This window comes from Vipera berus, assembly GCF_964194415.1.
Source record: "Vipera berus genome assembly, chromosome: 1".
Taxonomy (NCBI): Eukaryota; Metazoa; Chordata; class Lepidosauria; order Squamata; family Viperidae; genus Vipera; species Vipera berus.
This window is the reverse complement of record NC_138202.1, coordinates 322,127,680-322,149,987: the sequence shown is the minus strand read 5'-3', so window position 1 is coordinate 322,149,987 and position 22,308 is coordinate 322,127,680. Positions and strand designations below refer to the sequence as shown.

Here is a 22,308-nt window from a genome sequence, read left to right as displayed (position 1 = left end):
CTATGTGATAAAACTTGCACAGATTCTTCCCTTTAAAACCTAAGACTTTCTCCAGCTCTTGGTTATTGCTTCTTAGGAACCTTATATAGTGCAACAGAATGAATACCAGCCATTTCTGGACTCTCACTCTGTTCATTGAAAAGAAAAGAAATGGAAAAAAACACGCTTGGATTTTCAATGGTCAGTCAGCTTCACTATCACTATTCAATGCTATATTACAGATTATGGTTTGCTTCATTCATGCAAAGTGTTACAACAAGTACAATGAAAGCATTCCCAAATTGGAGTATGAGAAGGAGCATAGCAGCAACTATTGGTAGATGGAAAGGTAATAGGAGGGAACTGAAATTTAACTGACAAAATATGTCAGAAATACAGGGAAAAAATGCTAGGGCTTTGGGCATGAGTCTATAATCCACAGTCTGGAGCAAATGGAGAATTGATTAAATATGGTTTAGGTGGCTATTTTTCTTTTAAGAGTGTGCTGGTCATAAATAGAGTTCTGAAATAATGGGAAAGGGTTATCTGTGGTTTAATAACATCTGAACAACCAGGCAGTTAAGGAGGGATCAAAGCAAAAATAAAAACAAACAGAACAAAACCTCAAACAAAATTATCCTCCCCACAAACAGCATAGGGTTGGAACCCCCCTGGATTGTGTTGGTCACTCTAGACTCACATGTGTCATTGAGGGTGGTGATTCAGCTTGTTCTTGAGTTAATGAAGAAGGCAACAAAGATATTGGTCAGAAAGTCAAGAACTTCCACTTAAGTCCTTCGCCCAATATGATATAACTTAAAAGTTGGCTGTTTGTCTTTCCAAACAACCCCCTTTGACATCCAACTGCTTCTTAGAGAGGGAGGGGAAAGGGAAATACAAAGTAACTCCATCATGACCTTGTAGGCTGAGTTGCAAAGATAGCCTTGCATCCATGTCTCCATTGCAATGCTGCTGCTCCTGGTGAAGACTCCTGCAGATTTCAAACACCTACCACAAAGCTACATTCCATCAATAGGTAAGTGAACATGGCAAATGTTTTTTCTTCTCTGTTCAATAATATTAGATCTATATCTATATATCTCTCTTTCTATATATAGATACATATAGATACTATCTTCAATAGTTTCTTTAGAAGCCCTTTATGTGGCAGTAGGCTTCCAAAGATGAGAAAAATATGTACAAGAGCCAGAGCAGCACAAAGAGGGATGAGGTCAGAATCTTGGCAGTCCGTGGCCCGCCTAGCTCACCTCCAATCTCTGGTCTTCGCCGGTAGAGGAGCACACCAACACTGATAAAAGCAAATATAGTGAAGAGGGTGACAGAGAAAGCCAAGGTGCCTGGATGGACTACAAATGACTCCCCATTGGCTGCATGGTAGATTGCAGCAATGGACCAGGCTACGCCGATTCCCAGGAAAACATTCACAGCATTGCTACCAGTCACGTTACCTATGGAAGCATCTGCATATTGATCTTGTGTTGCTGCTACTTTGCTGGCAAATGTATCTGCAAAGTGAAAAGAAACACTATTATTTAACCTTGTGCTGTTGTCCCAACTTCCAAGTTCGGTGTTAGGCAAATGGTTTTCTAGCAATAGCAGGATGGTATATTGACAAATAATCTAGCCAAAAGCAAGATCTGGATAGACTTTGAAGTTGCATGTCTAGAACTGATGTTCTTCCAATCTTAACCCAGTGACTTTTTTTTCCTGAGCTTCTGTCCCTAGTAGAATTAGACACTGTTTTAAATCAACTTGTTAAAAAGAGCTACTAGCAAATTGCAATCTTTACGTCTCTTTTTGCACAGCCTCTTCCCATTAGGTTATGCCAATATGCCAGATTTTAAGCAAATTATATTTTAAAGTTAATCTAAAATTAGTATCTAATCCCATGGTCCTTGGATTTTCCCTCACAAATGGGTATGTGCTATCATCCAATCCTTCCTCCTTTTTGGTTCTGAAAATTTATCCAGATATTAACCTTGGGTGGGTTGGATGCTCTCCCCGCTGCAGTTTTGTGGGGTATTATAAAAATATCCCTCTACATCAGGACATATGCCAAATGAAGATGGCTCTGTAGAATCCCCAAGCCATGTGCTCCTCTTTTGCTCTTTCTACAGGGAATCTCAGATTCTATTCTGAAGAAATAACTGGCAGAGAATACGAAGCTTATTTGTGCCTTCTTCTGTTTGACCAGAACTTTGATGTATCCTATTGCTCAATTAAGTGTCTCTTTTTGTTCTCGGTCATCTCACTCATTCAAACACAGAATAGCATTAATTTTAGTGATCATCGCTATTGTGTTATTTTATTCTATTTTTGTTTAGTTTTTTATATCTATAATTTCTAGACATATGTGTTTCAATGTTTAAAGTACAGTGTGTACTAATAAATATAAACTGAAGCCACCTAAGGCCAGTGGTTCAGACATTAAAGGAATGTCTGTAGCAATAATTAAATAACTAAAAAGGGTTCACAGCATATTCTGCATTTCAAACAATTTTTGCACTTGCAATCATTGGAGAAGAACAGATCCATGGGAAAAGCAGAAGTTGAATCTACAACTTCAGCTTGTATTTTTCTCCTGCCCAGGTTCTTCCTTAGAAGCTATGTAGTATTATACCTGGATCCACTCTGTCTGGTGGTACAATCAATCTGCTTTGCTAATTTCTCTTTTCTCTCTCCTCATCTTTCCTTCTCTGGAATGAAAAAATCTTTTTCCCAGTATGAACCGTGGGAGGCACGGTTTTACAGTGGTTCTCCTCCTATCTCCGGGGATGCTCGCAGTCGGTGTTGGCAGGAGGGCAGAGGTCGACCGCGAGGTCTCTCATTTGTGGAGTTCCTCAGGGGTCGGTCCTCTCGCCTCTCCTGTTCAACATCTATATGAAACCGCTGGGTGAGATCATTCGTGGTTTTGGAGTTGGGTATCATCAGTATGCTGATGATACCCAGCTTTTCCTTTCGACCCCAAACCACCCCAGTGATGCCCTCAACGTGATGTCCCGTTGCCTGGAGGCGGTTCGGGTCTGGATGGGGAGGAACAGACTTCAACTCAACCCCGACAAGACCGAGTGGCTTTGCATACCCTCATCCCGGGTTTATTCGGACATTCCACCTCTCGCTATGGGGGGCGAACTATTACCCCCCGTAGATAGGGCTCAGAACTTGGGAGTCCTCCTAGATTCACGGCTCACCCTGGAAGACCACATAGGAGCTGTGACTAGGGGGGCTTTCGCCCAGGTTCGCCTGGTGCGCCAGTTGCGGCCCTATCTAAGCCGGGATGATCTATGCACGGTCACTCATGCGCTCATGACCTCTCGACTAGACTACTGCAACGCTCTCTACATGGGGCTGCCCTTGAGGACCACCCGGAAGCTCCAACTGGTACAGAATGCAGCCGCGAGAGTTGTGTTGGGAGTCTCCCGATACTCCCACGTTACACCTCTGCTCCGCGAGCTGCATTGGTTACCGGTTGCCTTCCGGGTGAGATTCAAGGTACTAGTAATGGTATTCAAAGCCCTACATGGCAGGGGTCCGGAGTACCTGAGGGAACACCTGCTGCCGGCATCGACTTCCCTCCGCCCTGTGCGTTCCCACACAGAGGGCCTCCTCAGGGTGCCACCGGTCAGAGAATGTCGACTGGTGGCCCCCAGGGGGAGATCCTTCTCTGTGGGCGCCCCGGAGCTATGGAATCAGCTACCGGTTGAGCTCCGGACGGCGCCCGACCTTCGCTCCTTTCGCCGCGTGCTAAAAACATACTTTTTTGAACAAGCTGGTCTGGCCGGATGAAGGGATTGGGGGGGGTTTGTTATGGTTATTTTATTGGGTTTTAAAGATGTATTTTAGTATGTGGGCATTTATTTAATCTTGTTTTAACTTTTGTAATCTGTATTTTTATTCTTGCCCTGTTCACCGCCCTGAGTCCTTCGGGAGAAGGGCGGTATAGAAATAGTATTAAATAAAATAAATAAATAAATAAATAAATAAATAAATAAACTTCTACTAACAAATGTAGTTTTCCTTACGATTATTTTTTGAAACATAAATTGGGATTATGGTTCCTAGCTCTGGCTCATGGTTAACATTAATTATATTAATAATAATGTGATTAAAACAATATTGGATACTGTCTACTTGTAATATTAATACAAACACTGTAAACAAAGCTTAAGGGACTGAGATTTAGTTTGGGTTCACACTTATATATTATACTTAATAGGTTTTCTGATTTGATGTTTGATAATGCGGAGCCCCAACGGTAGCCATGATTGGCAGGATCACACTTCACTAAGCCAAAGCACATTATGCCTTAGCAGGAATGTGAATCAGCTCAGAATGTGGCTTGTGAAAAGCGAAGATCTCCTGTAGTGAGTTCGTGATAATGGTAAATTCTGAATAAGGTCTGAGGGTAGATTGTTTGAACAGCTTCACCATACAGATAGTCCTCGACATACAACAATTCATTTAGTGACCATTCAAAGTTACAACAGCACTGGAAAAAGTGACTTATGACCAATTTTCAGACTTATGACTGTTGCAACATACCCGTGGCCATGTGATCAAAATTCAGACGCTTGGCAATTGATTCGTATTTATGATGGTTGCACTGTCCTGGGGTCATGTGATCACCTTTTATGATCTTTGGGCAAGCAAAGTCAATGGGGAAGCCAGAGTTGCTTAACAACTATATTACTAAGTTAACAAATGCAGTGATTCACTTTACAAATGTGTCAAGAAAGGGTGTAAAATGGGGCAAAACTTACTTAACAAACTTAGCAACAGAAATTTTGGGTTCAATTGTGGTCATAAGTCCAGGACTACCTGTATCAACCTAAATGTAACCTCAAGTAACTAAAAGAGAGAGGCATTACTTTGAAAAAATCAACTTGGCTCCCATTCTCCAAAATCAGATTAGAAGGAAATCCAAGTTGCACATTAATAAAATAATAATAATAATAATAATAATAATAATAATGATGATGATGATGACGACGGTGGTGGTGGTAGTGATGATGATGATGATGTTGGAAGGGACTTTGGAGGTCATCTAGTCCAACTTCCTGCTCAGGCAGGAAACCCTATACCATTTCAGACAAATGGCTGTCCAGTCTCTTCTTAAAAACCTCCAGCATTGGAGCATTCACAGCTTCTGGAGGCAGGTTGTTCCACTGATTAATTGTTCTAACTGTCAGGAAGTTTCTCCTTAGTTCTAGGTTGCTTCTCTCTTTGGTTAGTTTCCATCCGTTGCTTCTTGTCTTGCCTTCAGGCGCTTTGGAGAATAGCTTGACTCCCTCTTCTTTGTGGCAGCCTCTGAGATATTGGAACACTGCTATCATGTCCCCCCTTGTCCTTCTCTTCATTAAACTAGACATACCCAATTCCAGCAACTGTTCCTTATATGTTTTAGCCTCCAGTCCCCTGATCATCTTTGTTGCTCTTCTCTGTACTCTTTCTAGTCTCAACATCTTTTTTACCTCGTGGTGACCGAAACTGGATGCAGTATTCCAAGTGTGGCCTTGTCTTTCTTTCTGTATTTCAAAGCATTGTTGGATATCTACCTCTTTCACCCATTGCCCCCTTTCCACCTGCATTATTTAATTTTCCTGAAGCAGATGCTAATATTATGGTGCTCCAATCACAAACATTTCACTATTAAAAGAGAATTTACTGTTATTTAAAATCCATCCCAAGTATGCCACTAGATGTATTTTGTAAAAAAAAAAAGATAAAAGATTCCAAGCTGCTTTAACTGAATGTTTTCAGGACAGCAGCCTTAGGTCACCTTGGATAAAGAGAGAAAAGATAGCTCAGCCTACAAAAATACTTCTTTAAAATGTCATTCTTGGCAGGAGTTTAGAAACAGCTTTTTCCTATGGAATCTTGGATGCAAAATTGTGACATCTCATCTGGTAGCTAGTTCTTCATCCTCATACAAAGGCAAGGCCAAATAGATAGGGCAAGGATGTTAATTTACATTAAAATTCAAAAGCTGCTTTCACTCATAAAAATAGCACTATGGACATTTCTATAATTGCTGTTAAAAAGAAGGCAATTTCTCCAGAGTTCTGCCTCTGCTGCTCCACAGCAACTTAATAATTAGACTGCAGAACTGATGTCAAAATAAGAAAGTTCATGCTAGGTCCTTCTGCAACAGCCAGCAGAGTTCTTGGCAAGCTGTGGGGGGCAAAGATTGCTTGCAAAACACTCTTCATTCACAGGATAGTTTTTATGAAATTTGTTGGTTTGCTTGTTTATTAATAAGTTTAATTTACATAGCAGTGGGTCTCAAATTCTGGACTCTGGGTGGCTTACAATACTAAAAAGCATTATAAAAATATTAGAAACAGAAAGGCAACATACATAAAATATGAGCTGGGGTAAAAAGACCCAGACTCATAAATATAGTAACAAATCAGCACAACCAATATACAGTATTTGCTATTGTCCAGAGAGTCTGCCAGATGATCGTCTGACTTACTGGAAACTGAGCACTGGTTCCTTTATTAGTAAAAAGTAAAGGTAAAGGTTCCCCCACACATGCGTGCTAGTCGTTTCCGACTCTAGGGGCCGGTGCTCATCTCCATTTCAAAGCCGAAGAGCCAGCGTTTGTCCGAGGATGTCTCCGTGGTCATGTGGCCGGCATGACTAGATGCCAAAGGCGCATGGAACGCTGTTACCTTCCCACCATAGTGGTCCCTATTTTTCTACTTGCATTTTTACGTGCTTTCGAACTGCTAGGTTGGCAGAAGCTGGGACGAGTAACAGACGCTTACTCTGTTACGCGGCACTCGGGATTCGACCCACCAAACTGCCAACCTTCTGATCGACAAGCTCAGCGTCCTAACCCACTGAGCCACCACGTCCCTTGCCTTATTAGTAAAGGCAGGAGTAAACTAGTAAATTATTAGGCTGCAGAAGAGTGAGATCTGCTTATATGTGTAAAGGTTCATATATATGTCTGCAACCAACTTCTATTTTAGCAGCCCCCCACAACTTAGAAAATTGTTTTGTGATGCAAACTATGAGAGTTGTCAGTGAGAATATTAGCATCCCGCATAGAATTGTAAATCCTAGGATTCCTTGTGAAGAGGGAATTTAATTTTAGTTTTAATTTATTTTATGGCATATAGATATGATACTGAAGCTATGGCCCAAAAGGACATGCTGTCTTCAATCTGGATCTTTCAGCTGAGTGGATGTTGGCCACGTTTTTTGGAAATTTTACAAATTACAGAGCCAGATCTCTGGAAATTACCAGATCCAGAGGCTATCAACTATTGTTAAGCTCCTTTCAATTTTTGACGAATCATTGCATTTTATCATTGTTTGATCAGAGAGTTTTGATAATTGTATTATGTTTTATTATTTATTTATTTATTTATTTATTTATTTATTTATTTATTTATTTATTTATTTATTTATTATATTTATTATATTTATATAGCTATCTATCTCATGGGAAATTATTCTGGAGACCATACAACAATCCACTGAGTTTCTTAAAGAAATAAATAATCTTGATTGACAATCTGACATGCAGATGAATAGTTCGGTAGAACTATTGAAGTGGGACACAGGTAGATTTAACTATAAACTCTAGCTATTTAGGTTAAATATTTAATTTATTTATTTTAAAAATCTGTGTATTCTACCTTACTTAGGCCTTCCATAATAACAAAAATGTGGATGATCAATAAAGCAGTAAAGAAACACAGAACACTCTAATACTTTATTGGTTCTCTGAGGTTTTGCCAACCAAATATGGCAGGTATGCCCTTATTTAAAAATCTCCCTCTTTTATTTCATTTTGACTGAAATTCAGCAGCATTTTTTGGAAGGGTTCTGCTTGCTATATCTAAGACTTGGCTGCTGTATAGGATCCTAGGCCTCAGGTCATACACGCATCCCTAGTTTAGCAACTCCACAGGAAGCTTAGGCCAATGACAAAGGACACTTCTCTTCATTTAACTGCATGATGCTTTGCAGAGTCAGATGGGTGACATAATAAATAAATAGACAACTTTCCCTTCGAACTGCCTTTTATCTTCAAATTAAGACTTCACTATTGTTGACACTGTTTTTTCTAATTAAGTATGGAATGCTCTTCTTTTCCCAGGCACTATTATTTTAGAAATCCTTGTTAATGTTAATAAACATTCTCTAAACATAATTTAAGTATCACCACATTATTCAGTGAGGCCAACAGGACTGAATTATGTGCATGAACCATCCTACCTTTCAGTAAGGAATTCCATTTCTTTAAAAGAAAAGTTAGTAGCACCTAGGTTGCAAATAAATGTCTCATTTGGATAATTTAATTACCTCATCTAGCAATGATTTCATTCAAATACTCCTACCCCTAGCATTCATACCAGTGGCAAGATGATTGTAATTTATGTTGAAACTGCAACCCTATTATACATCTATTCTGTCTTTGCGTAAAACTGAATGTGACTCACACAATATAATTCTGTAACTATTACTCAGAAGTAAATTTATGATTTTGGGAATTAGGCAATGAGATTGATAAGATTGTCTTGTTCAAAAGATGGGTGCCCAATTCAAACAGTTTAATGCAGAGTTAAGTCAATGGCTGTTCCTTAGTAGCTCACTACAAAGCTTTCGGATATTGATTTTTGTCTTGTGCCTCTAGCTTGTTTTTTTTTAACCTGCTCTACATTCTCAACTTTTCTCTCTATGAGCTTGGGTTTGGGTCCTCCATTGCAAAATTCTCAGCTGTTTTTTTTAATAAAAACTATTTTTACTGATTTGTATCCTATAACTGCAGTTTGATGGGTAGACATTTGTGTTAACTTTATCTCCAGATCATGAAATACTGCTGATTCCTGCATACCAAATAACTGTTGCATAACTGAAAAGATGAACATATATCAACCTTTCTGCTCCCTTTCTTGGCAGCCTAAAGCAAATTGTTGCCAGTGAATTGGGGAATGTGCACAATCTGATTGGATTGGCAGTTGGATTTTTCTTCCACACTGGCAATGTGACCACTAGGGAATGTTCCCAGGATCATCTGCATACATACATCCTGTATAGCTTTATCACTGAGTTCCAGTCCATAATAGCATGGAGTTACATGAGATTCAGTGCTAGCAGAGAGTGACTACTTGCGGGGTAACTTAAGAGAGTGTTTGAAGAATTGCATGATGCTTAATTCTGCTTTCCAATTTGTTGCTGCTACCTCCCAGCATCCAACCAATGCTAAATAGTACAACTGGTCCTTTAGATGTGACTTCTCACTTGCTCACTTCCTCTGTTTAAGCCTTGGTTGTCTTCTCTGCCACTGGATATGGACATATCAAAATCTTCCTCATTAATTGATGCCATTGAGCAATATAGAAAGCATTTTATTATGCTTTCTGTTGCCCATCTTGAAATAGACTTGGGAACAAAAGGATTTTCAAAAACCTATAAGTAAAGAATTAATACTAAATTGAATTATTATCATGATTAGTATGTTTTAAATTCTCATCTTATTTAATTCTCCCTAAAGTTAAAACTAGTAAAAGGAAAATTGCCTAATAAGTTCAGGGATGGGAAAGACAAAGTACTGATTTTTGTTGTTAGCTGCGAAGTTGTGTCTGACCCATCGCGACCCTATGGACAACGTTCTTCCAGGCCTTCCTGTCCTCTACCATCTTCTGGAGTCCATTTAAGCTCACGCCTACTGCTTCAGTGACTCCATCCAGCCACCTCATTCTCTGTCGTCCGCTTCTTCTCTTGCCCTCAATCTTTCCCAGCATTAGGCTCTTCTCCAGTGAGTCTTTCCTTCTCATTAGGTGGCCAAAGTATTTGAATTTTAGCTTCAGTACTGATTACATGAGATTAAAATGGTATGTTCAAAAAGAAATGCTACTGATATAAAACAAGTAAGAATTGGACATAATCATTGCAATTGTGTTTTGTGCAAGCTTTTTCATTGTAATCATTCTGGAGAAACTAGGGAAGTTAATTTATTTAATCCTCTTACTTTTAATTGGTTTGTATTATCTTTTAAAAATCTTTTTATCACATTGTAAGCCACACAGAGTTGCTGTAATAGTGAGATGGGCAGTATATAAATTTAATAAATACATAAATAAATGAATCTTACGACCTCTGTTGTATTCAGAATCATTATTCTGCTTTGTTTTATCTCTTCAGCCAAAATATTTTTGTAACCATAGAGTTAATATACTAGAAGAAATCTGAAAAGCTTCTACAAATGCACTATGTTCTTAACAGATAAGATGCAAATGTCTATGTGACATGTTTATACGGAAAAGTGTATGGATAGAGTGTCAGCAAGCAAACATCCCTGACATTCCCATGTGCAGAAGGCCATTGCTAAATGACAGAACTCAAGCTATATAGGTCAGGAAATTGTATGATTAATATTTTCAGGTACGTATATAGTACAATTTTAATAATATTTTAACGTGTAGTTTTAATGTTTTAATTATTTTTACTTGTTTTATGACTTGTAAGTGCCTAGAGTCATCTTGTAGGGGAATGGGCAGCATAAAAATGTCATAAATAATAAATTGATAAAATAAATAAATGTATATATCTTCCCTAGTTTATGTGCAGAGAAATATGATCTATAATTCCATTGCTGGGGACAACCTAAAAATGCATCAGGTAATCAGGTGTTCTGTTCTTAGAACCATCCATTGGTCTTGTCTCAGTGAGTTTTTTTCTGCCTTTAAGTAAAATTGACTATGCCTTGCCTGAATCCTTTTCCCCTCCATTTCTCTATATACAGATAAAACATAAGTGGCACTAAAATTTTATCTTCCACAGAGTTAGGCTCCCCAACCCATAGGAGACAGATTACTATTGTTCTATCAGTTCCCAAAGTAATCTTTAGAATGATAGAAAAGCAACTATTGCCTGGATGCATCATTGGGTCTGTGAAAAGGAAGAAAAAATTAAATCCCCTTTCCATACCTTGCATGGACCCTATTTGTGACTGGATTTCATGATCATGACTGTTTGCTTTCTAAAGCAATAAACAATTGATACTGTACCTCTCCATATCACTTTTTGAGACCAAAAACTATTTAACATCTTGCTTATTTTGACTCTGTAGTTGTCCTTTTATGGTTAACTATGGTTACAGATGGTTCAAAAATAATTTTTTCTGGTTTAAGAAAGGTTAATAGGCGGTAACAGATAGGGGAACATAATCTAGGGCTACAATTGACAGTCATTTGCTCTGAAATAATCCATGAGATTCCAATGGAATTGTTTTGAAGTAATTGCTGCCAAATCCTGAATTGTTCCAGGCTTACTGGGAACCCTAATTTTACAGCAAAGGGAGACAACATGAAAAGTAGTAGCAGGGACTTAAATTACTTTTTTTGCTGTCTTTTATTTTTTCTTACCTGGTACTGAAGTTCCCAATGCAACAAATACGACTGCAGTTACAGAGTCCTTCAGGCCAATTGTGCAGCCAAAATGGGATGCCAAATCCCCAATGAAAGCTGTGAGAAGGCCAATCATGATGATGGACACTACAAAACAAGCCCAACCACTCCAGTAGTCTGTTGGGGGAACAAAGGCAAAAAGGACTTTCCAGAAGACGGTCAGAAAGTGCATCACATAATCAAAGCAGGATGGTAGCTTCTCTTCGCCACATTCATCATCATCATCATCCTCTCCTGAAAAAGGAAAGAGAGAGGAAGGGAGGGAGAGAGAGAAAGGTTGGTTCATGAAGGATGGTTCCCAACTGTAAGGCACAAGCATAATTATCACAGTTGCCTTTTTGAAAAATGAAATATATAACAGCTTAATAAATATATCATTTAGAGGGAAAGGCCACTGTACTTTTCATTCCTTGTGTGAGAGGAAAAAAAGTATTTTCCACATCATCATCATCATTCTATAATTTTACAAATATATTTGTTGTATTGTTTCATTGAGTTCTCTTTTACATTTTTCTGAACTAAAGAAAATTTTAAAAAGTGTCCTGGGGAGTTTGTTTCAACTTCCTGATCAAATACACTTTGCATTTATACCAAATGTCTCAAGTTTTAATTTTATACCAAATGTCTCAAGTTTTAATTTTTCTTATTAACTGTATCTGTTGTTATAATGAGGGAGTACGATGGCCCAGCATCCTAACCACTAGGCCAGAGGTCTTCAAACTCGGCCCTTTTATGACTCATGGACTTCAATTCCCAGAATTCCTCAGCCAGCATGCCTGGCTGAGAAATTCTGGGAGTTGAAGTCCATGAGTCATAAAAGGGCCGAGTTTGAAGACCTCTGGCCTAGTGGTTAGGATGCTGGGAATGTTCACCAGAAGGCTGGCAGTTCAAGACGCAATGACCGCATAATGGGGTACTCCTTTGCTTTTCGTAGCATTGCTTCATTTATTATTTCCTGCTGTTCAATCTAAACTAACTGGTTCCAGCAAAGGTTTTTTTTAAAAATGCCATGTGAATAATATTCCTGAACCAGGAGTGCATGAATTGGGTAACAAAAGGTTTGCCTCTTCTTTGATAACACCAAGGCTAGTGCCTGATTTAAAATAGTAGAATTATTTATTTTTCAGAGCTTAATCCAGGAAAAATATACTGAGTTACATAAAGCAAGGTGACTGGAAAGCAGTCTCAATATTAAAATGACCACACATGCCACCTTCTTTATGGCCCAGATAATTGTAATACTTTCAGGAGAGGCCCCAGTTGAAAGATCAAAAGTATTATTTGAGAATGCTTGTGGGTATCCTCCCAAAGCCTGTTATTTCCTTTGATAATTTTCCTCTAGCTCAGCTTATTTTGGGACTAAAGCCTAGACAGTGTTATCTGTTTTGCTTGATCCTGACAGCTTCTGGAAATATGACTCATCAGAATAGGCCATATTTTCCTCCACATATCACCATTTCTCAAATCACTGTGAATTATCTACAAGTCTTCTGATTACTTCTCTATTAGCAATACAATTATGTAACTGGATGTTTGTTGTAAACATTTTGATTCTTTTGGTTTGCACCACCTGATGTGCTATTTATTCTTAATGTACACTGTATAATAATCTCGTAAAAGGCATGGAGCATAGGAGCCCCAAACAGCTGCTGAAGACTGAAGCTTTTAGGTATCCTTGCTGTGAGATTGCTACATTTTTCTCAACAAAGAAATGATCCTTTTTATTGAGAAGCATCGAAGAATGCCAGGGAGTGCTATCTTTTTTTTTTTATTGAAAAGTTTTAACATACGGTACATTTTATCTTTAACAATCCCCCCTCCCCCTCCCATACCCATCCCTCCCTACCCCTCCCCCCTTCTCCCCCCCCCCCCCGACTTCCCAGAGCTAAGTACAGGGTATAAAAACAAAAAAAAACAATCATAAACATCCAAATGCTAACAACCACAAACTCTAAAATCTATCACTCTCTAGCTCATATAGGATAACTACAAACACTATTACTATTAAATATATAAAAAAAAGAAAAAGAAAAGAAAGGAAGACTTATTCAAATGCTACATGAAACTTTTTAGTCCCGTATTTGTTCTGGATATACTCAATCCATTTTCTCCACTCCATAATGTAACGTTCTTGCGAGTGATCTTTCAAATAAGCCGATATCTTTGCCATCTCTGCCAGGTCTGAAACCTTTAAAGTCCATTCTTCTATAGTCGGCAGTTCCTCCTTCTTCCAATACTGACCTATTAAGAGTCTTGCTGCCGTAATTAAATTCAACATCAACTTAGTGTCCACAACAGTAGCTTCTGTAATTATACCCAACAGGAAGAATTGCGGACAAAACTTTATCTTTTGCTTGAAGATCTTCTGCATATTCCACCAAATTTTAATCCAAAAGGCCTTAACCTTTTTGCAAGTCCACCATATGTGAAAATATGTTGCATCTTCGTCACCACACCTCCAGCATTTGGGCTGATAGTTCGGATACATACTTGCAAGCTTTTTAGGATCTAAATGCCATCTATAAAACATTTTATAAAAGTTCTCTCTTAAATTTTGAGCTTGTGTAAATTTTACGTTCCTCACCCAAATCTTTTCCCACGTGTCCATTGTAATAACTTCTTGGATATTTTGGGCCCATTTTATCATGCAATCTTTAACAAGTTCTGTTTCTGAATCAATTTCTATCAATGCAAGATATATCCGTTTGATATGTGCAGGACCCTGATTTCTAATTTGCTTTATCAGATTTTCATCAGTCATTGTAAAACCAATTTTCAGATCTTCTTTCCACCTGGCCCGTAGCTGAATATATTGAAACCAAGTTTGAATAATCTTCTCATCTCGCAAGAGATCGTACGGTTTCAGACACCAGACATTTCTTTCCAGACTTAAAATCTCCTTATACGTAGTCACATCATGTTTAAAACCAACATTTATATTTTCTATTGCGTGTTTTGGAATTGCCCACAATGGTATCTTACAATCTAACTTATGTCTATACTTCTTCCAGACTCTCAACAATGCCTGTCTTAAAATATGCACTTTGAACACATTATCTACCTTCTTATCATACAACAAATATGCATGCCAGCCAAATAACAAATCGTGGCCCTCAAGATTTAATAATCTCTCTTGTGCCAAATTAATCCAATCACTTATTCCTGCTAACGCAGCAGCTTCATAATATAATTTGAGATTGGGCATTTTAAGGCCACCTCTTTCACGAGTATCCTGCATAATCTTAAGTTTAACTCGTGGCCTTTTCCCTGCCCAGACAAATTTATTGATACCTCGCTGCCATTCCTCCAGATTAGAATCTTTCTTAAGAACCGGTATCATTTGAAATAAAAATAAAAATTTAGGCAGGACATTCATTTTCACTGCTGCAATTCGCCCCAACAAAGACAATTGCAATTTCTCCCAGCTCTCCATTTCTTTTTGAACTTTTCCCCATAATCTTTCATAATTATTTTTATATAACTTTGTATTAGAGGGTGACAAAAACACCCCCAAGTATTTGACCCTCTTGACAATCTCAAATCCAGTTAATCCTTCTAAAAGAGCCCTTTGCGATACTGTCATATTTTTGGCCAGAATTTTAGTTTTTTGTACATTAACTTTAAATCCAGAAACCTTCCCATATTGTATTATTATCTCCATCAGGTCCACAACAGAGTTTTCCGGCTGGGTCACCGTAACAACCAGATCATCTGCGAACGCTCTCAATCTATAATCCTGATCTCTAATTTGTATACCCTTAATTCTTTCCGAGTTCCGTATTTTTACCAGTAATATCTCCAATGTTAACACAAATAACAAAGGCGATAACGGACACCCTTGCCTTGTGCCCTTCTCAATATTACAAGCTTCAGTCAAGCTATTGTTAACTATTATTCGGGCAGTTTGTTTTTGATATAATGCCCTAATTGGTTGCAAAAATTTATCCCCAAAATTCATTTTATCTAGAACTTTCATCAAAAATTGCCAATTCAATTGATCAAAAGCTTTTTCAGCATCTAAAAAAATTAGCGCCGCAGGGATCTGGTTGTTCCTTTCCAAAAACTCTAACACATCAACTATATGCCTCACATTATTTTTCATTTGCCTACCAGGGAGTGCTATCTTAAATGCAAGAAAGTTTGCATTATGGAAAGAAAACCAAATGTTTTCCTCTTGTTTCCTATTAACGAACATCAGCAAATGGCTTTCTTGACATTATTACAGGAAAAAAATACGAACTTTATCAGCAAGCTTGGAATAAACAGAAATATTGTGGATGCCTCACTACACATTAGAGTATAGATATAAGAGAAATTATCCACAGATTCAATAGGGCTCTGTCAAAATGGAATCCACCAACAAAAACCAATGAACACAGTTTTCTAGTGTCTGTCATCTTCTGCTCAAATGTCAATCTATGGTTTGTATGTGGATGCTTAACTTATCACTTGCTCAGTATTCTTATTTTCTCCCTTAATACCTACTCCCTGCAAGCTATTTTCAGTTCTGGTAATAAGTCTAGCTTGGGAAAAAGTATTTTGGGGGAAAAAAAACAATGATTGCCAGGAATGAGGTGGATAATATAAAGGAAAACTTGCAACTAAGTATGAGAGATGCCAGTGTAATGTATAATTTAATTCTGGCAAGTATAAGCTAAAAATAGTTAATTTATTGATTTAATAGCAAAAATCTACTCATAACATTTATTAAACATTTACTAAATATAATAAGTTACAATATTTATATAACCAATCAACTTGTTCAAGAGAATTACATGATAAAATATTCTCCCTACCCTGACCTCCAGAAGTTTTAGACTGGAACCCTTAACATCCAATTAACACGACTATGAGTTATAAAAATTTCAACCCAGCATATGTCAGGGAAGGCCACAAGCCCCAGAAAAATATACAAAAACATGGAGCTGAGAAATAGCAGGATTTGGTTCAGCAAATTGAGAAATATTGTCAAATACATTATTTTGAGAACTACACATCAAGACATCCTCTTTGAATTTCTCTTGACAAGCAGGTGGAACTGCTGTAGGGCATGCCATGCCCTGCATGGACCCAGCTGAACGGGATGCAAATTGAAGGTTTACTATGGCCCTATAAATGAACTTAATGCCTTTTCTTGGTGGATGCATACACAAACCTCAAAATAATTTTGTTAGATCACTTTTCTTTTCTACTCAAGCCCCAATTTGCTTTTTTCTTTATTGCTAAACTGACAAATTGGTATCAGATCTTCATTATCTGTATCTCCTTCCACTGAAGCGGGGTGGAAAGAGAAGCATCTAATGATGCAAGCTAGCCATGGAACACTTCACTGTGGCAGTGTGGCAACATAATCAGTCTAAGACTTTGTCTTATAGGCAAAGAGTAGGATTCTCACTACTCTTACAATCTTTCCTCTAAGCATTGTTGATTCTATTTTCAGAAGATAATTTTGACTTGTCTTGTTCTTATGTAGGAAAACCAAGTTACAGTAAATATTCTGTTCATTTGTTTGATTTAAATGTTTAAACAGAAGTATAACTACTTTGGAATCCTAAGGTTTTCATCCTGTCTGACCATGGGAACTGCCAAATGTGTACCCCAGCTACAGCTGAATGGATTGGGTTAGAGCCAATTTAAATTCTTGAGTTATTTTGTACTGTCAAGTTGATTTAAGTTATCCTAAGATCAGAGAGCACTCTGCAAATATAACTAGAAAGGGATTATTCAAAATGCTTTAAATAGTTTTAAATTGCCAATCACTAAGATTGCATGTATTTTTAAAAAAGAACATTGCGTGAACAAAGCTTTTTGATATTTAATTCTCTCAGAGCACTTTATGGGAAGAGATGCAGAATAATAAAATGTCCATTAGGAGAATCAAACACTATGCTTTTATGAGTAATTTAGTGCATTGGTAAATATTAAAAGATCTTAGTATGATGGTTCCCTGGATATTTAAAAACTAAAGTTTGCTGTAAATGGTTTGGATCTATAATGTAGCCCAGTGTTCTTCAACCACATCAACTTTAAGATCTGCGGATTTTATGTGGCCAGCATGCCCTCTGATCCTTGGAGAAATGGCTGGGCACTGTAACAAAATGCTTATTGGAGGCCTGTTACTACTGCATTATTTGTCCTATTGTTATAAAGAGTCTTTTTGGTTAGTACTAATACATTATGTTAACTCTGATTAGTTATTTTATGACTTAGGGTGTTAAACTATGAGTTAAATAAGAAGCTCACATAAAAAATTTAAAGTTGATCAAACACAGCTGCTGAACTGACTGGCATAATACACTCTTGGGGACTAAATGTGTACTGTTTACTTACTTAGCAAAACTGGTATTATTATAAAGTAGTATATGAATACCTTCCTTTTTGCTTAACTGTTATACTATTTAAAAACAATATTTAAAAAAATCCAGTGTTGCTCTCCTCATAAACCCATTTGAATAATAATTGCTGATGAAGTTTCTTGCTGCAGAATAAAGTACAAAGACCAAAATGTGTTAATAAAAAAGAGCTTTCCAGCCAGCAAAACAAGCCTTTAGAAAGAAGTGCCATTTCTGAATCTCATGTAGAGGATTTTGGGTGGGTCTTATGGAATAAGACTCCTATTCTCCTTTGGATAAAACAGTTTTCTTCATCTTAGCATCCTTCAGATGCTATTCCCGGAATCTCTAGCCAGTCCCTATCTTAACTCACTTTTTTTTCTTAGAGCAGAGTGGATTTTTGTTCAAAAAATTAGGATATGCCGGACTAGGGAATAGAAAGGCCCGCTTTCTATAAGCATTATCCAAATTATTGCAATCATATTTAACAAAAGAACAGAACAGCAAATTAAATCATTGTCTTTCTGACACATACTGCTTGGGGGAAAAAAGAAATTTAGTTTTATTTTTTTTTAGTTTTATTTAATTTATATACCGCCCTTCTCCCTAGGGACTCAGGGCGGTTCACAGGGCATATATAAATTACGATACAAAAGTTAAAATAAGATTAAACCAAAGCCCAAATAAAACAATAATACAATAATAAAACAACAATTTTAAAAGCCCATATTCCCCCTTCAGGCCAGACCAGCTAATTCGAATAAGTGGGTCTTCAGGCCGCGACGGAAGGTTCGGAGGTCTGATGTCATCCGGAGCTCCACCGGCAGTTGATTCCATAGTGCCGGAGCGCCCACAGAGAAGGCTCTCCCCCTGGGGGCCACCAGTCGGCATTCCCTTACCGGAGGCACCCTGAGGAGGCCCTCTCTGTGGGAACGCACAGGGCGGAGGGGAGTTGACGCCGGCAGCAGGTGGTCCCTGAGGTAACCCGGACCCATGCCATGTAAGGACTTAAAGATCATAACCAAGACCTTGAACCTCACCCGGAAGACAACTGGTAACCAATGCAGCTCGCGGAGCAAAGGTGTAACATGGGAGTACCGGGAAACTCCCAAGACAACTCTCGCGGCCGCATTCTGTACCAGTTGGAGCCTCCGAGTGGTCTTCAAGGGAAGCCCCATGTAGAGAGCATTACAGTAGTCAAGACGAGAGGTCACGAGCGCATGAGTGACCGTGCACAGGGCATCCCGGTCCAGATAGGGCCGCAGCTGGCGCACCAGGCGAACCTGGGCGAAAGCCCCCCTAGTCACGGCCACTATATGGTCTTCCAGGGTAAGCCGTGAATCTAGGAGGACTCCCAAGTTGCGAGCCCTATCCACGGGGGGTAAGAGTTCACCCCCCATAGAAAGAGATGGAACATTTTGAATGTCCCGGGATGCCGGAATGCACAGCCACTCAGTCTTGTCAGGGTTGAGTTGAAGTCTGTTCCTCCCCATCCAGACCCGAACCGCCTCCAGGCAACGGGACATCACAGCGAGGGCATCACTGGGGTGGTTTGGGGTCGAAAAGAAAAGTTGGGTATCATCGGCATATTGATGATACCCAACTCCAAAACCACGAATGATCTCACCCAGCGGTTTCATGTAGATGTTGAACAGGAGAGGCGAGAGAACCGACCCCTGAGGAACTCCACAAACGAGAGACCTAGGGGCCGATCTCTGCCCCCCTGCCAACACCGACTGCGAGCGTCCCAGGAGATAGGAGGAGAACCACTGAAGAACCGTGCCTCCCACTCCCAATCCCCTGAGACGCCGCAGCAAGATACCATGGTCGATGGTATCGAAAGCCGCCGAGAGGTCTAATAGGACTAGGACAGAGGAATATCCCCTGTCCCGCGCCCTCCAGAGATCATTCACCAGAGCGACCAATGCCGTCTCCGTGCTGTACCCGGGCCTGAAACCCGATTGGTAGGGGTCCAGAAAATCCGCTTCATCCAGGACCAGAGGGAGCTGATGCGCCACCACACTCTCAACAACCTTCGCAAGAAAGCGAAGGTTGGAGACTGGACGAAAGTTGTTCAATACAGCTGGGTCCAAGGCAGGCTTCTTGAGGAGGGGTCTCACCACCGCCTCCTTCAAGACGGTGGGGAAATAACCCTCACTCAAGGAAGCAGATATAACCGCCTGGAGCCAGCCTCGTGTCCTCTCCCTGGCTGCATAAACCAGCCAGGAAGGGCACGGGTCCAACAAACATGTGGAGGAGCTCAGCCTCCCCATAATCCTGTCCACTTCATCAGGGGTCACAGAATCAAACTCTTCCCAGGTAACATTGACAAGAGCGCCCGTGTCCTGATCGCCTGACTCTGCCCAGTTGGAGTCCAAACCGGTCCGAATCCGAGCGATTTTATCCGACAGATGTTGACCAAATTCCTCGGCACGACCCTGCAAGGGATCCTCCCTCACCTCCTGATTAAGAAGTGAGCGAGTCACCCTAAACAGGGCGGCCGGGCGATTATCTGCGGACGCGATGAGGGTGGAGAAGTAATTACACCTCGCCACCCTCATCGCTGCGAGATAAGACCTAATATAGGTTCTTAACCGCAACCGGTCGGGTTCGGATCGGCTAGACCTCCAACGACTCTCTAGGCCCCGTTTCCGACGCTTCATCTCCCGGAGCTCCGTGGAGAACCATGGAGCTCGCTGGGATCTGCACCGGGTCAGGGGCCGCAAGGGTACAACCCGGTCAAGTGCCTCAGTGGCTGCCCTTTCCCAGGCTTCCACTAAGGCATCCGCCGAGCTGTGAGCAATGGAGGCAGGTGGGGACCCCAGCGCCGCTTGGAATCTATCAGGATCCATTAGGCGTCTGGGGCGGTACCATCTAATCGGCTCCGTACCCCCACGGCGGGGGGTGGCAAAGCGGAAGACCAGCCGCAGGAGATGATGATCGGTCCATGACAGGGGCATAATAAATGGAGAGCCCCCACCAAGATCATCCAACCACCGTCTAGATAAAAAAATCAGGTCAAGGGTGTGGCCTCCCTCATGAGTTGGTTCAGAAATTACTTGCGTCAGGTCCATGGCCGTCATGGAAGCCATGAACTCCCGAGCTAGCTCAGATGAACCTCCCAGGGATGGTAGATTGAAGTCTCCCAAAACTATAAGTTTGGGAAACTCAACCACCAACCCCGAGAGGATATCGAGCAGCTCGGGCAGGGCTGCCGCTGCGCGACTAGGCGAAATGTACACCAGCAGCAAGCCCAACTGCGCCCCAGAACCAAATCTCACAAAGAGAGACTCACACCCGACTATCTGAGAAACGGTGGTCTCCCGCGGACATAAGGTCTCCCTAATAGTGACCGCCACTCCCCCACCCCTACCGTGAGCTCGTGGCCGGTGTAGCACCCGGAAGCCTGGTGGGCAGAGGTCAACCAAAGGGACCCCACCTTCTGGGCCCAACCAAGTCTCCGTGATGCAAGCCAGGTCCGCATGCTCACCCTCAACTAAATCCCTGACAAGGGGAGCTTTGTTAACCACGGACCTGGCATTCAGGTACACCAGCCGGAGCTCAGGAGGCTGCACATACTCGCTCCCAGGACCCCGGGGAAGAAGCAGAGGGTCGGAGCGCCTCACCGCTTGCAAGTAGCGGAGACGGCCCTCCCGGTAGCGATACGGCCCCCTGTCTATCCGCCTGCTGCCATTCCCCGTCGTGGGAATTAATAGTCCCACGACCCGCTCATGAGCCCCGGAGTCAACGACACCCCGTTCTCCCTCCGCGCGGTTAGACCCAAGTCTGGCCTGAACTATGGTTGATTGGCCACCCCCCATAGCCAGACAACCCCCCTCTCCCACCCCTCTCCCCAACCCCATAAAAAATTTTGATAGAAAAATAATCAGGGGCCTCTTATTAAATTTGTGTTGACGGCCCCTGCCCCTGCCCAGCCATCTCTCAGGGTCCCAACACTCGGGCCCTTCATCGAGGTTAGGAGGATTTAAAAAGGCGGGTCGCACCCAGGCGAGGGGGGCACCCCTGAGGGCGAACAAGTCCGTGCTAGTGTATTGTAGCATGTTGGTCCAGCAAGTCCAGGATAGGCAGTCCCAAGGATGATCATGTCCATAGGAGGGTCGAAGGCCGGAAAAGAAAATATCTGGATCCACACCCAACTGCACTGCCACTCAGTTGGGTGCCCCAGTAAACAGGCCACCCCCGCCCTCTCACGGCAGGTTGCAACTCTGTTCCTGGGGGTGGTCAAAGATATACTCTGGGTAGGCCTGCCCCATAGAGCTCCCACCTCTATGGGGCTGCAGATGTAAGAGTCAGCCACTCTCCCACCGTGGCTGGTACCCAGGACCGACCAAATCCAAGGGGGAGAGGGGGGGGTAGGCAAAGAGTTAATAAATGTATATATTGAAGGCAGAAGGGTAGGCAGGTCAAGATAGAAAAGGTGGTCTGAAAGCGTCATCACCGCCACTAAAACGGTCCAAAAGCGGTGTAAGGACCACCTGTCGCCATTGCTCCATTGAAACGGTCCAAGGACGCCGTTGCCAACACAAGCG

The 22,308-nt window shown here is 41.0% G+C and overlaps 1 protein-coding gene across 1 annotated transcript in view; it reads right to left on the bottom strand.

The window, feature by feature from the left end:
• Nucleotides 1–1,128: 1,128 nt before the first annotated feature.
• Nucleotides 1,129–22,308, bottom strand: part of SLC8A1 (solute carrier family 8 member A1) — a gene marked incomplete at its 3' end in the record, with an annotated part of 283,351 nt that continues 262,171 nt past the window's right edge. The window contains exons 9-10 of the mRNA XM_081312564.1: nt 11,385–11,660; nt 1,129–1,505 (exon numbers count right to left, since the gene is read on the bottom strand). Coding sequence (XP_081168690.1) covers nt 1,129–1,505; nt 11,385–11,660 — 653 coding nt within the window. The remainder of the gene's footprint in view (nt 1,506–11,384; nt 11,661–22,308) is intronic.